General features: G+C 39.3%; 1 protein-coding gene across 1 annotated transcript in view; it reads right to left on the bottom strand.

Moving 5' to 3' along the window:
- Positions 1-15,059, bottom strand: part of LOC126237131 (mediator of RNA polymerase II transcription subunit 12) — a 400,411-nt gene that overhangs the window by 202,351 nt on the left and 183,001 nt on the right. The window contains exons 19-21 of the mRNA XM_049946952.1: positions 6,939-7,232; positions 4,509-4,688; positions 4,262-4,387 (exon numbers count right to left, since the gene is read on the bottom strand). Coding sequence (XP_049802909.1) covers positions 4,262-4,387; positions 4,509-4,688; positions 6,939-7,232 — 600 coding nt within the window. The remainder of the gene's footprint in view (positions 1-4,261; positions 4,388-4,508; positions 4,689-6,938; positions 7,233-15,059) is intronic.

Genomic DNA, 15,059 nt, shown 5'->3' with positions numbered 1-15,059 from the left:
AAGGTAATACCTGTTAATGTGGATAATTTTGGCACCAAGGAGGTTAAACTGTTAGAGGGAACATTAATGGCAATGTCAGAAATTCCGGAAGAGGAAGACTGCTGCACAGAAGGTGTAAGCCACGAAAAGACACAGGATGCCACTAATAAGACAGCATTGCATGACAAGGGTAAGGATTTGACAGGAACAAAGTGGGTACCGATGGAAGAACTGTTGTTTGAGTTTCAAGACTTGTTCTTGGCTTGCAATGTCTGTGAAGCAACACAGGAGACTTATGGAGAATGAAGCACCGGTGTACCGGAAGCCATACAGAATACCATGGTCTCTGCAGGTGATTTTAGAAGAGTTTATCAATCAGCAATTAACTGAAGTCATAATAGAACAGAGTAGTAGCCCCTGGAGGGCAGAAATTGTAATCATACCAAGAACATCTATGGATGGTTCAAGGAAGTATTGATTCTGCTGTGATTAACACTGTTTGAACAGTAAGACACTAACAGATGCTTACCCCATTCCACACATAACACAAACTGTTGATAATCTTGGGCAGTGCTCGACAACGGACTTGAGAAGTGGGTACCATTAGCGGATCAAAGACTGCATTTTCAGTACCCCTGGGACATTATCAGTTTAGAACAATGCCATATGGTTTGCAGAAAGCACCTTCGACATGCCAGTGCTTGTTAGACAGAGTGCTGAAGGGATTAAAGCCTTGTCAGTGTTCAGTGTATTTAGACAACATAACTGTTTCTTCAAGGGATAAACACGAGCATAGGCAGCAACTGAGGAAGTGTTTAAGAGGTTGTGAGCTGCACATTTAACAATGTGTGTTGAGAAGTGTCATTTTGTGTTCGAAAAAATAAATTTCTTGAGTCAGTTAATTAGTAAGGGTGGTGTGAGGACTGATCTGAGATTGATACAGTTGGTGCAACATTTTCCAGTATCAGGTACAAGCAAAGAGTTACAGTCCTCTCTAGGCCTCGTGAATTGTTATAGCAAACTTTTGATAGAATTTATGGATATAACACACCTGCTTACACAATTACTTAGGAAAGGTATCAAATTTGTATGGTCTGAGGAGCTTCAAAATGCATCTGACAAGGTAAAGGAAGTATTGATGTCATGTCTGGCAATGGTATTCCTGGATTTTCAGAAGGAATTTATATTATCATTGTTTTGAGCCATGAGGTCAAAGAAGAAGAACACCCTATTACTTTTGCCCCCAGACAATTGAATGGAGCTGAGAGGAATTATTCTACTATGGAGAGAGAGATGCTTAGCCTGGTGTATGGAGTAACATGCTTCTGGCGTTACCTTTACGGGAGGAAGTTAAAGTAATAACTGCTCATGCTGCTTTGAGGTGGTTACTCAGCTTGAAGGACCCATCCAGTAGACTGACGAGATGGGCCCCGAAACTCAGTGAATTTCAGCACAAAGTAATCCAAAAACTGAGCTAGAATAGTGGATACACTAAGCAGGAAGGTAGCTGTGATACAAGCACTATATTGGGAACTTGCTGAGCAGCAAGCATTACCGAGTGCTGATGCTGATGGTTAACATAAGCAGTACAATAAGCAGAAGCAGTTCAACAAGTATGATGTGTTGTGATGCAAGGAGATGAGATTAGCACCACAAGTGGTTGTACCAGTGAACCTAAGGGAAGAGGTGCTGAGAGAAATGAATGATCATGTTTTTTCTGACCATGGGGCATGCAGAGCAATGAATCGAAGAGTGATGGAGAAATCTTGGTGGAAAGGAAGGAAAGGTAGGCAACATGCAGATCTAAGTCAAAAACAAGTACTGCTGCAGAGGTTGCCAGAAGTGATGGAACCATTTGTTTTGCACTGAATATAATAGACCATTTTCCTCATTATATTGGGATGGTGCCAATGCCAGACCAGCTGGCAGTCACAGCTGCACAACCACTGGTGAATACATGGGTGTAGAAGTTTGGGGTGCCAGAGACAATAAAAATGGATCACTGGACGAACTTCACATCGGAGCTGATGAACGAGTTGTGTCAGGTGTTGAGACTGAAAAAGTGAAGATCTAGTCTACTTCATCCTTAATCAAATGGCAGGGCAGACAGGGTTCATTGGACGATTGGGAGAATGTTTAATTATCACGTTAACTCCCACCATACACATTGGGACACCGATTTATCTACTGCAGTGAGTGCGTATAATTTGAAAGTATGCACCAGCATTGGGTTGTCACCATTCAAGGTGGTGTGTGATAAAAATATGCCACTGCCATTCAATACAATTAAGCAGAAAGGGAGTTAATGTGAGAATTTGTGAGAATGGTGTGAGAAGTTTGGCACTTGAATGTCAAGAAGAGGCAGTCAAGTTTGCAGGAACTATATCTCAATACAAGTTGGGCCAGTGGGTGATGTTGTCAAAGCCATATACTCCAAATGGGAACACAAAGAAGTTTGTAACATGGCACCAGGGCCCATATCAAGTGATTGAAACCATGTTATCTGTGAATTACCAACAAGATCAACAATTATTGTACATGTCGAATGCTTATGACCATTCAAGGGTGCACAAGACTTGATCACAGGGGATATATTGGTAGAATAAATGAAAAGAGTGAAAAATAAGGAGTGAAGAGAGAGCAACAGGAAGAGCAGGGCCATGTATCTCATATGCCACATTTGTTAAGGCAAGGAGGTGGTCAATGCAGTTTGTTTTCTGTGGTTCGTGTGTGTGTGTGTGTGTGTGTGTGTGTGTGTGTGTGTGTGTGTGTGTGTGTGTTGTTAACGTAGGATAAATGTTATCCTTAACTATTGTGTGCGAGATACTTCTCAGATATATCAGACTTCTGGGTTGAGGGGAGATGATAAAGGTTGCCATTCTGTGAGAGTGAAGAAGGAAGAATGCTAATTTTGGTGGTGCTGTACTTCTTCACCTGAGGCCCACCTGCAAGATCATCACCTAGTTGGACGAGTTCTGTTTTCCAACTGTAGGATGCGGTATCATCTAGTCAAAACTGGACACAAAGTTTAGTATTTAATGTAACGGAAATACAAAATGATATAAGGAAGTTGGAAAAGGTATTTTCAGGTTTGCAACAGTCAGCGACCAGTAATGGAATGCTCAGAAAAGGGTCAGAGAAGCACAGGAAATTACACATAGCGTACGTGTGACTGAAGGAGAAGATGCAGGAAATAGCAGGACTGGTACCACATGAACAGTGCAGGAAGAGTAGGGGATGGATAGATGGATGAGGAAGGTTACTGAGGGAGAGCTACAGCAATGTCAAAGCAGGGTGGTCACCACATTACTTACAAGATCCAGATGGGAGGAAATGTATGCACCATGCAGTTGTTCAGGAGCAATGCAGATGGTTGACCATGTTGAAAGAAGGTGATGGAACCAAAGTAATACTTCCACTGAAGTCTACATTGGGTATACTCGGTGTGTGACAATATAGCAGAGGTGGAAAGTTGCTCTGAACAAGGGAAGCTTATGGGAGCTACACAAAGAGATGACTGGGCAACACGAGTACCTGTGGGTTTGAGACCACCTCAGGGCAGCTGCCTCCCACACTAAGTCCACCCTGTGGGACTTGGCAGGGGCAGTGGGACATGACCCATATATGGCATCTTCCCTTGTCACGATGGGGGATGCGAGACAGGCCTGAGTTACCTGGGCATTGCTTTCTACAGCAGAATGCAGTTGCGCACAAGAAAAAGAGCGCCACTGATGTCAGAGACTTGATCGACTGACAGGCCATTGGATTGCTGCTGGCCTGATGTCGGCACTGCAGGATGCTGATGCACGTACCTCTTTGCAGTGTGGAAGCTAGAGATCCATGGGCCACTGTCGTCCTATAGTACTGGAGTGGTGTGTGTCTGCCCCGCATTGTCAGTGACAAGATGTGTAACTGAAGTCTAATAAAATAGTTATCTTGACAACCAATCTGTCACTGAGCCCAAGTAGCCCATCACTCCACTGCTGACCCTACAAAGTGGTGCCTGAAATCGATGTCACCCGAACAGAGTGCTGCCAGTGCATGACAGAGTGGTGCCAACAGCCAGCACCCACAAAAGTTTCAATGTCTGAAAGCTTCACCACAATATATATTTACTTTTCTCCAGTCTGACACAGACTTAAAAAGAACCATTTCATTTATGCAACATGGAATGTAGCAATGTTATGAAAAATGTAAATAAATGAGAGCAAACAAAAATTCATCACAGCTAGCATGTTTTTCCTAAACAAAAGCAAATATACACAGATTACAGAATACTCACCTATGAGAATAGATGTAAAGACAGCCAAAGAGTTGTGAATCGCAACATCTCGAATGTCAACCTGAGTCAGGACATCAACAAAATGGGAAGAATGGTTAGATGAACAACAGAGAGCCATCAGCACACCTTTTGGGAAGCACAAAAACTGATTAAAAATATTTCGAATGTGACCAACCAATAAGTTGTTTGTCAGTTTCACTTAATCATAAATACAAAAATATGTGTAAAACCAACAAAAACTATTTACCCAGCCATTCAGCAGATAAGGCATTGCAACATGCAGTGAACTCTGCACAAAGCACAGCAATGTCATTAAGCCTGTCACTGTCTGTTTCATTACAGACTGCCACTATTGCGTTACAGACAAAACTGTAGCGGTTTGTTGGTGTTTCAGCCAGCTGGCGAGCCCACTGAGGCTCAATTTTACCTGTTGCACAAAATAAATAATACATTATGATAATGAAACCATACTCTCAATTTTATGTAACAAATAGTAATACAGAAGACATGTTGTAAAATAACAACAGGATAACTAAGAATGAATGGTAGAAAATTGATAGAATAGAATAATTTTGAATGCAACAATTATTTGCCATATGGATAAAGAAAACTGCTTCCCAAGCAGCAGCAGCAGGAGGAGGAGGAAGAATAGTAGTAGTAGTAGTAGTAGTAGCAGCAGAAGCATAAAAAGGTTTAAAATTGTTAATTTTCATGATGGATACCTCCTCCTGTGAAAAGAGACAAAAGATTTGGAGGAAAACAAGATAGTATGGTACAAGGATACAAGTTATCCAGGAAACAGGATGACTAACTCTACTAATTTCTTTTCCTACAACTTCTCTTTTTCCAGCAGAAAGATCCTATAGCTCCTGCGTATACAATTTTAAATCTTTCTATATGTTTCCATCTGTTGCAGACTATGAGAGAATTTCTCTCTCCACATGTCAAATATTTTCATTCCATGATTTATTAGCTTAGATATTAATGCAAATAATTAGTTGTACTTTCAATTTCAGATTCTTCATTAGAACATATTTAAAGAAATCCATTGGCTTTGAAGTATGATGTATCTCGTTTTGGAAACAGCAACATGGTGGCAACTGCCCCCTCCTTTGTTCAGATGTAAAAACACTCTTTCTGGGCTGGATGGATGTTCTAAGAACTGTATACTAGCTTCAGTCATAACAAAATTATCACCTTTAATTGAATGTATAACTATTTATTAGATTCTGCTTCCCATAGTTGCAGACATTCAAATGGGATTTTAATATGAATGTTTTGTGAAAATACTCTTCTCTACAACTGTTGTAATTGAACTGTTACTACAGGTTGCTTGATGACATAGTACAAATGCAGACTCTGAATCCCAAAATATTGATGTCAATTCTCTGGCCTGCCATTTTTTCTGACATTGCGATTCCTTCTGTTTTTTGAACTGATTGTTCATAATGCACTCCTCTCATTTCAATACCACTCAACAATCCCTCTGTATTGCTCTGCTCACTCATATGCTGTCACAGGAAATCTCTCTAAACACAGTGAGTTCTCCTTTACTGTTCAAATAACATGGTAATTCTTACTCCAATAAGTGAATTATACACATTCTTCCAATATTTTCTACTCATGTAAGTTCACAGTATGACACATAGCTCCATCTCCATGAATACCTGCACAGCCACCAACAATAAATTAAACAATATCCAACAGTCTTGATTACAACTGTGATTTCATCTCACAATGATAGCCTGCTGGATGCAATTTATTTACTGAGAGCTTGTTGACACATAGCCACCCTCCTAATTACACTGGGAAAGGTGCAAAAAAGCTTGTTTTCTTGTTTAAGTATTCAGTATTATTTTGATTTTGGAGGTTTTTAATCTCTGTACTGCCAACATGATTACTTCCATTCTATGTGTTCCTCACTTATATGCTCATACCACTTGCACCAGTATCATCATAAAGTATGTGTCAGGATTCAAAACAATTTTACAGCTATAGATCCACACACAATTTCATTGAAAAAGTTGGTAAAAGTATTCCACATTTTATTCTACATGAGAATTCCTACTTTTTCATGAAACACCCACTCTGGTTCATATTATTTTTCTTGGAGTTAAAATTTCAAGAGTTCTCTACTTAACCTCTTAAAAGTCTTATTTCCTGCAATCTTTTTCACTCTTTTGTCAAATGATAGGAATTGGTGCTTATGTGACCCATTAATGAGGGTTATTACAATCTTTAATTGCAGTAGGTGGCTCCACATTACATCTGCTGTCTGATCTACATTTCAAGATTTTCAGTTCAGCATTAATAGCTTGTGTGGTTTAGTGGTTAATGTCACTGGCTACTAATTCAGAGGTTTCAGGTTCAGTTCTTGGTGAGCACTTCATTCTTTTTCTGGGGCAGGGCAATTGGAAAGTGATTTTCTTAACCTGATATAGTCAAATAAGAGGCTGCTATTTACCAGACTTCATTTCCCACTCTTCAGAAAGTCACATATTTGTTCACACATATCTAACTCCTGGAATGTATGTTCAATAAGTAATTTTACATCTGTAACCATATATCACTATGATACTATGATACTACTTTCAGAAAGTGACAGAATTGCTACTTAGTAATAAAAACAAAATAAGCAAAAGATTTGTATTGTTGTTTGATGCCACATGAAAGTTACCTCCTCTGCGTGGATTACTGAGCACTTCCACCATAAACTGTGTGTTGCAGACAATCATTGTGCTTGGTGTTGATGGTTGAAGTGATGAATACAATGCCTGGCGAATTTTTGGATATGCGTTGCCGAATGGTTCCACACTATGAGGTTTTGACTTTAGTAGGCTGCAAGTTGAGTACAGGTCATACAAATGTGCTAAGACACATCGTTCTGCTGATGAACAATCTCCTGGATTCGTAACATGTTTAACAATGCGGCAAAGACCTTCAAATACTGCTGTTGTCTGTTCTGGAAATACTAAAAAATAAAAAAATAAATAAAAAGTAAAACTAATTTACGAGTTTTTGCACAAATAATATATTTAAATATACAACATTAATAGGGAAATACAACTACCAGAAATAACGTGCTCAAAGTAGAAAGCATTATATTAACCTACAAAGACCTAATCTAAGGCTACAGATTTTAGTACAAAAACAACAGTTTAAATCAGAACTTATGTTCCATGTTGTTTCACAGCGATAAATATGGGTACAACATCATCATCACTCTGTGCTTACAGTCATTCTCCAACAGGAGTACTGCAAGCACAAAGCACTATCACAGCAGTGGGTGCTCCATATTCCACAAACAAAAAAGTAGCAAAGGTCATCAAAGATTGTTGATGATCTTCAAAATATCAAACACAATTTCAATTGTGTAATTGAATGGTGATATACTGACCAGTTCTACGGACCACTGAATCACATTTCCACTGATTTACTCCGCAAAAATCCAAACTGTCATTTCTTTATGACATATAAGTCAGTCATAAACAAGTTTTTTTCTAGTTTTCTTGCCCAGTACACCAATTAAGCAAATGATTAATACAATTTGGGAAGTGTGTGTGATTGCATGGTCCCATCTTTAATATTATCAATGACATAGTTATGATTTTCTGAAGTTATGCTCACATCATTCAGAGCAACTTTGGATTGTCCTCCCAACCTAAACAATAGCCTTAACAATCATTGTCCACTCCTCGTCTCTTTATCACACTGGATATTGTAATACTTTGTAACCCGATCCGCTATGGACAAAAAGTTCCAGTTAAGCTACGTCCTGTTATTATGAGACTTTCCTGAAAGACATCCTGAAAACCACAGAAGACAGACAGGTATGATTACAAGTGTTGTGCTTTTATTCTGGAAGGGGTGTCTCATTTAAAGACTGACTGACAGCTGAGGGGGTCACCAGGCTCAGATCGGGCGCTGATGACTGCGCAGTTGAGCACCCCACAAACCAAAATCAGCTCACCACCAGGCTCAAGGACCTGAGATGCTTGAGCAGGGACACTTAAAGGCCTTCTGCCTTCTCTTTACGAATAAACAGACCTGTTGTTAAGTCGCAGCTCTCTTCATGGCTCAGCTTACTGAGAAATGCTTGGAGGCATTCTTAGTGGTTTTATCATCAAAATTTGGCATGTAAGCTGCTAAGGAACTGCCCACGAACCGTGGCAGGCATCGCAGCAGGAAATGGGTGAGAATGCCACACTAAATACTGTGATCCATGCTAGCCACTGTCCAAGGACTTTTCAAAGCACAAAGCAAGATCAGAGAGGTTGGCACCCTGTAACCAAGACCAACAGGGGGAGTTTCTCAGTGTCAATCATTCATTTAGGGGGGAGGGAGGGAGGGGGGGGGGGGGAGATGGGGGAGGGGGGGATAACGACACTGCAAATTAGGTCCATCAGTAGCAAAATAAAAAGACAATACAATGGGAAATTACATGCCCTGAAAGGTAATGGTGAGGGAAAGAAGAATGAAACTGCTGGTCAGAGGTAGAATGGAATCTGTTTTATGATCTTGCTGATGAACATTCTGAGCTCTTTCAGAGAATATTATCAAATTATTCAAGTTTTCATTCTGAGTTATTTTTATTCTAGTCACTCCAAGTTCACTTGGAGCTTTTCACAGATGATTCTGAGTTCATTTGGATTCGTTATTTGACAACTTAGAGATATACTTTCAGGAGATGTTCATGCAATGTCATGCTAAGTGATGGGCTTGCTTCTTTGTTCTGACTTTACATTCTTGAGGTATGTCTGCTTGCCTTCTACTTAGTTTTGAGACCTCGATTCCTGCTTCATCCCAATATCTATTGTCACTTTGTGACAGACTCATTTTTCATTCCATGTTGAATGGTCTTTCTGTCAGTCTTTTGCTTGAGTATACATGTATTTGTCTGTGTTCCCACCATCCAATTCCCCCTTCTTTGGTCACTGCCCCTGCAGTCTAATTACTGCAGACAACAGATGCCAGATGTGTATTGGGATCTGTAAAGTGGCTGCTGTGGACTGCATCGAACCCTGGGTATCTGTTTTACCTGGAGAGCAGTTATGTAGGAAGTGAGGAATGAGAAATGAGTTAATGTTCTGTAAGCAGTGCAGTTAAAGCTGGAGCTGCAGAGATAAAAGATGCTGGCTGTAACCTATGGCTATGTGACACCATGCTGACTTACCTGGAAGCTGAAATGTCGCACCGAGACCATGCCAGCCACTCATGACTTCATGCAACTCTGATTATGTTAAATAGTGAGATAAAGTGGTTAATCCCCCCCCACACTCCCGTCTGCCCCCAATTATTATATGGCCAATTACCAAGTTAAGTTGTGTGTATGCAAATCAAACCAGCCTTGAGATTTCTGTATGATGTTTTGTGAGCAATTGTAAGAAATAAAAATTTTGACCTGCTTTATGAGTTTGAGTTTATTTCATTTGCATGTCATTCCATTTTTATTTTCCTACATTTTTTGTGTCTTAACATTTACAGGTCCACATATTATTACAAAAGGTAGATTCTTCTGCCTTGCATTAATACCTTAGAACATCACAAATCAAAAGCCCCTGTACAGCATGCACCTGGCTCAGCTTCTACTGTGCTTTCTACTAACTTTCTATTTGTCCTGCTCCTCCCTTTTCTTCTTCTTCTTTGCCCTACCCTCCATATTTAGTTATTTGTGTCTCCTTTTCACTTCTCTTTCACATTTGTTTCATTATTTTTTCTTTATTGTTTAATCGTATTCACTATTTACTGTTGTTTCTTTTTTCCTGCCTTCCTCATGTTTATCTGTTGAAGGAAAACTTTGTCTCTTACATATTTGCAACTGAGTTCTTATCTACGAATACTATTTATTGTCTCTGGTTTTCAGACCTGGTTCGTTGCTTGCATTTCATTTTCTTCTGAAACTTTTGAATTTTCCACTTATTCCTGAGAAAGTTATACTGTCTCCATCACTTCGTCCCCTTTCACCTTACACAGATAGCTTTGGTTTTAAAAGCTACAGAGTTCTCCCCTCCAAATCTGCTATTCTTTATATCTTTTGTAAGTATCTGTAAGTACAATTCTCCACATTTACCTCAAAGGTCCGAAATGTGATATGAACAGCAAAAAGTGGACATACAGATTTATCATCTGATAATAATAAGCTAGTTTAGTCTGTTAACCTTTTGATCACTGGCTGTAATTGAGACATCATTTTTGGCAAGCTGGATGAAGAGCATAAAACACAAAATTATGCATAAGAAAGGAAGCAGAGAGTGAAATACATGAATCATCATGGATGTTGTACTGTTGATCACAAACTGAAATGGTAACCTGAGATATATCATTCTCTTGTTTATAATACACTGAGAAGACACTATCTCAATATCTTTAAAACTGTTGGGAAAGAAAACATAGTATAAAGGTAACTTAACACTGCAAATAATAACACTATCTGAAAACAGTATGCCTCCAGAAGTGTTTGTAAACCATCCAATAGCTCTGGTGAAATATTTTCCGAGTTTTAATACCTCTTTACCTAGCCTCAAGACTTGCATTTATCAGTGCAACAGCATCTCCTAACTTATCATGTCACCATATAAAACTCTGTCAGATCATGAGAGATGAGCAAACTGTTGAGTTGATAAGAATGAACACTAAGATCTGGTTTTAGTTCCAGTCCAGAGCACAGTTTTAATCTGCCATAAGGTTTAACCACAGCACAGTGTGAAGATAAAAGGTGAAGATCTGTGTCCAAGCCCTGATCTAGTACACATTCCGAGCTAATGACTGCAGTTGTTTGTGGTGGAAGTTCTTAAGAACTGAATCTCCAGTAATTCACAATATGGGAGCTTCAAAACGGCATATTTCATCTTCAGCGTGAGATAGCAGCATAAGGTGCTGTGATGGTTTGAGATGTGGTCACTTCAGCTTATAAGGGTTATGGTTTAAAACTCCATTGTAGGAACTTGTTCTCGATCACAGAAGCTAATGGAGGCACAATGGTAAGTAATTTGTACGCTTCATGCAACTGATTCTTTCTTTCTGCTTTACAGTTTTTACTTCATGGCCTTTATCTTTTGTCCTTCACGAGAGAGTCTTGATCCGTCACTATTTGACTTTACACAAACCTGCAGCAACATGATAATGTTCTTGCTTTACTTGAGGTGATGTACACAATATTCCTGATGTCTGCTGCTTTACTACATTTAATACAGTTATTTCGCTTTTGTAGGATACAGTTGTTTGTATATACCCAATGGCAAGGACCTGAAAACCTCAAATGCAAATGTAGATGCAATTTCTGTCTCAAAACATAAAAATGCAAATTTACATTATAAATGCTATTTCATAGTAAACTGTATCCAGATGAACTATTTTATTAGAGGTAGTTTGATAGAGCTTTATTTTCTACAAGTAAATATCAAAACAGAAACCTTTTTTCAGTTACCAGTATTGCGCAACAACTGGCAAAGCCCAATTTGGATCGAGAAAGTGTGTAAGAACTCATTTATAAAATAAACAGCACATCTTTGCATGAACACAACAATGCATCAGTGTACTCTAACAAAGTCACACTCTGGTCCCATGTCAAAAAGTGGGTAGTTGAATGGTCCCTATGAAATACATGCTGCATATGCCAATGTACTACTCTGCTGTGGGACTTAACATCTTAGAACAAAGAAGTGTGAACATTTGTCTGCTAAATAAAGGTGATATTATGAAAAATTGTGTACACTATAACGTGGCAGTTTTAAGTGCAGGGTATTTTGAACTAAGATTGCATAAGATACCAGGAGAATTTGGGCCTGAACCAACTTGTTCACAAAGTTCTCAATCTCAGCAAGCAATTTCATGGTAGACATGTCCAAATACAGGATGTCCCACTCAAACGTCCCTGATTTCAAGGACTCAGGAGAGAAAAACCACAGTAGACATGACAATGAAAAATGTACCACATTGTAGAGCATCTCAAAGAATTTATATCCCTGCACCAGAAGTGCCAAATATCATTGCCACAGTGCAGCATGGTCACATGAAGTGAAAAAGGCGACTCCACAACAGTGCACGCAAGCAGTAGAGTGGTTTGCAGGAACAAAATCGCTGATTACTGTGCAAAGAAATTATCGTCATGTGCATGAATGTGATCCATCTGATGTGAAAACAGTTAAGGAATGGTATAGGACGTTTCTGGCAACAGGAAATGTTCTGAAACATTCTGACGGTGCACGATACAGAGTTTCAGAAGAGATAGTGGAGGACATTAGACAAACGTTTCTCAGAAGCCCATGTAAGTCAATTCGTCAAGAATAGGCAACTTGATGTACCTCGATCAACGTTACATCGTGTAGTTCACCAGCATCTTCGTATGTGTGCTTACAAAGTGCAAATTCTGAAACATCTGACACCGAACTACAAACCATGCCGCCAACAATTTGCTGTGGATATGCTGCAGCCGAATGATAAGGATGCCAGCTTCCTGGAAAGATGTTTATTCTCAGATGAGGCAACCTTTCATCTATCAGGAAGGGTTAATAGTCACAATGTCTGGATTTGGGGATCGCAAAATCCACATGTTGTCATTGAACATGTTTGTAATTGCCCTAAGCTAAACATTTGGTGTGGGCTAATGAACGCAGGACTGTTGGAGCGTTCTTCTTTGCGGAACAAACAGTGAATGGGTCAGTGTATCTGGACATGTTGGAGCAGTTTGTGTACCCTCAGATACAAGACTTGCAACCCAACATCATTTCTCAACAAGATGGAGCTTCACTGCATTGGTCAACGGCTGTTCGCAAGTCCCTGGATAGGACATTTCCCAATTGTTGGATTGGACGCGGAGGGCCCACTGCCTGGCCACCACGTTCCTGACATTAAGCCGCTTGATTTCTTCATGTGGGGATTCATGAAGGACTGCGTGTATGCGACCAAAGTGAATGATATTCCTATGTTGCGACATCGTATCATTAATGTGATTGCAACGATAACAGAGGGTTCAAGAAATTGAATATAGACTTGATATTCTTCGTGCTACAAAGGGTTCACATGAAGAGGTGTATTGATGATAAATAAATAAATTCTTTGAGATGCTCTACAATGTGGTGCATTTTTAATTGTCGTGTCTACTGTGGTTTTTTTCCTGGGTCTTTGAAATCAGGGAGGTTTCAGTGGGACACCCTGTACTTTTTGCACTCTGCTTGGCTTAGAGTTATGTGTGGTTAGTTATTTTCTTTTCTTATTTGTAATTGAGCACAAAGACTAATCCTGGTCCATCATGGGGTTCAAGTATGATTTTCATTACACTAGAAAGTATCAGCAAATGATGCGTCAATTCAACTTTCACAGAGACCCAGAAAATGGGTGTAGTCTGGCTGAGCTGCAAGAATAAGGTAGGGCTTGTTCCCCCCCCCCCCCCCCCCCCCACACACACACACACACACACATTGCTCAACTATTATGCTTTCAAATAACTCATTTGTTTACACTCACAGCCACTTGCTACAATGTAGTGTCTACACTTTATTAAGCATACCGAGAGTTTTCCTCTAAAGTGCAAATATTTTTGTTTCTACTTTCATTATAAGGACCTTGTTAGTTCTGCCTGTAGTGTTGTTAAGTATGAGTTGCACAGCCCATGAAAGGGCTCTACAATATGCTAATTGAGACTTCAGATTTGAAATCTGTGTTCTGCAGATTTTGCAATTATTGAACTGAGTGGAAAAAGAAATATAATGTCAAGAAACACATTAAATTAGAGAAGCACTCGGTCCACCAGCAAAGAAATGCAGCTGCTTCTCAAAAGAAACAATCATTTGCTGAAAGCTTAAATAAAGCCAAAAGAAGAAAACAAGCAAAAACTACTTATTCTCTTATTATTATTTTATCTCCAATAATATATATATATTTTTGAAATCAATTTTGTCTTCACTTACGTAGAAGGCAAACTTCTAAATTTATATGTATAAAGATTTGCAAAAGAGAAAGATGCTTGTTTCAATAAAAATAGATGCTCATTATGCCAAAGACACAGGTTTATTTTGGGCAAAATAAGTGCCAATTTGCCAAAAATAGATGCTACATTTTAATGTCCCAACCTATAGTTTACAGAATCTCATTCCTAAGTGAAAGGATATATCCTTTTTTTCTTCCAGTAACACCAGCTTTAAATGATGCTTAAGGAATATACTAAAGGCGCCTACACATTACTTCCATAGGGATCGTGAGGACTAGATCAGATTAATTACAGCACACACAGAGACATTTAAACATTCATTCGTCTTGGGCTGCATATGTGAGTGGAATGGGGAAAAAGCCATAATAACTGGAAATTAGGCTTTTAACATCTCATTGACACCGAGTTTTTTTATCAATGGGATAGAAGCTCGGATAGGGAATGAAACCAGCAGTGGCATTGGCGAGTGAACTAGCCTACATTTGCCTGAAGAGATTTAAGAAATACATGGAAAAACAAAATCAGGCTGGCTGGATAGGGATTTGAATCCTAATACTTCTGAAAACAGACCTGTATCTTACTTCTTTGCTCCACTCAAGCACTGTATCTTACTTCTTTGCTCCACTCAAGCACTGTATGCAGCTGTAGCATATCTGTTTTTGAAGTTTTAGCCTATGTTTACATTTAAAAAAAAAAAAAAGATTGAATAACATTAATATAACACGGATAAATTGCTACTCACCACATACAGGAAGTACTGAATGGCAGACAGTCACTCTCAAAGTACATATAAAAGTGGACTAAGCTGTTGGGTCCTCCCTCGATGAAACACAGACATTGCCGTTGGTTGGGAGGCTTGCGTGCCTCAGT

This window comes from Schistocerca nitens, chromosome 2, assembly GCF_023898315.1.
Source record: "Schistocerca nitens isolate TAMUIC-IGC-003100 chromosome 2, iqSchNite1.1, whole genome shotgun sequence".
Taxonomy (NCBI): Eukaryota; Metazoa; Arthropoda; class Insecta; order Orthoptera; family Acrididae; genus Schistocerca; species Schistocerca nitens.
Note: the sequence above shows the minus strand (reverse complement) of the source record. Positions and strands in the feature narration are given on the sequence as shown.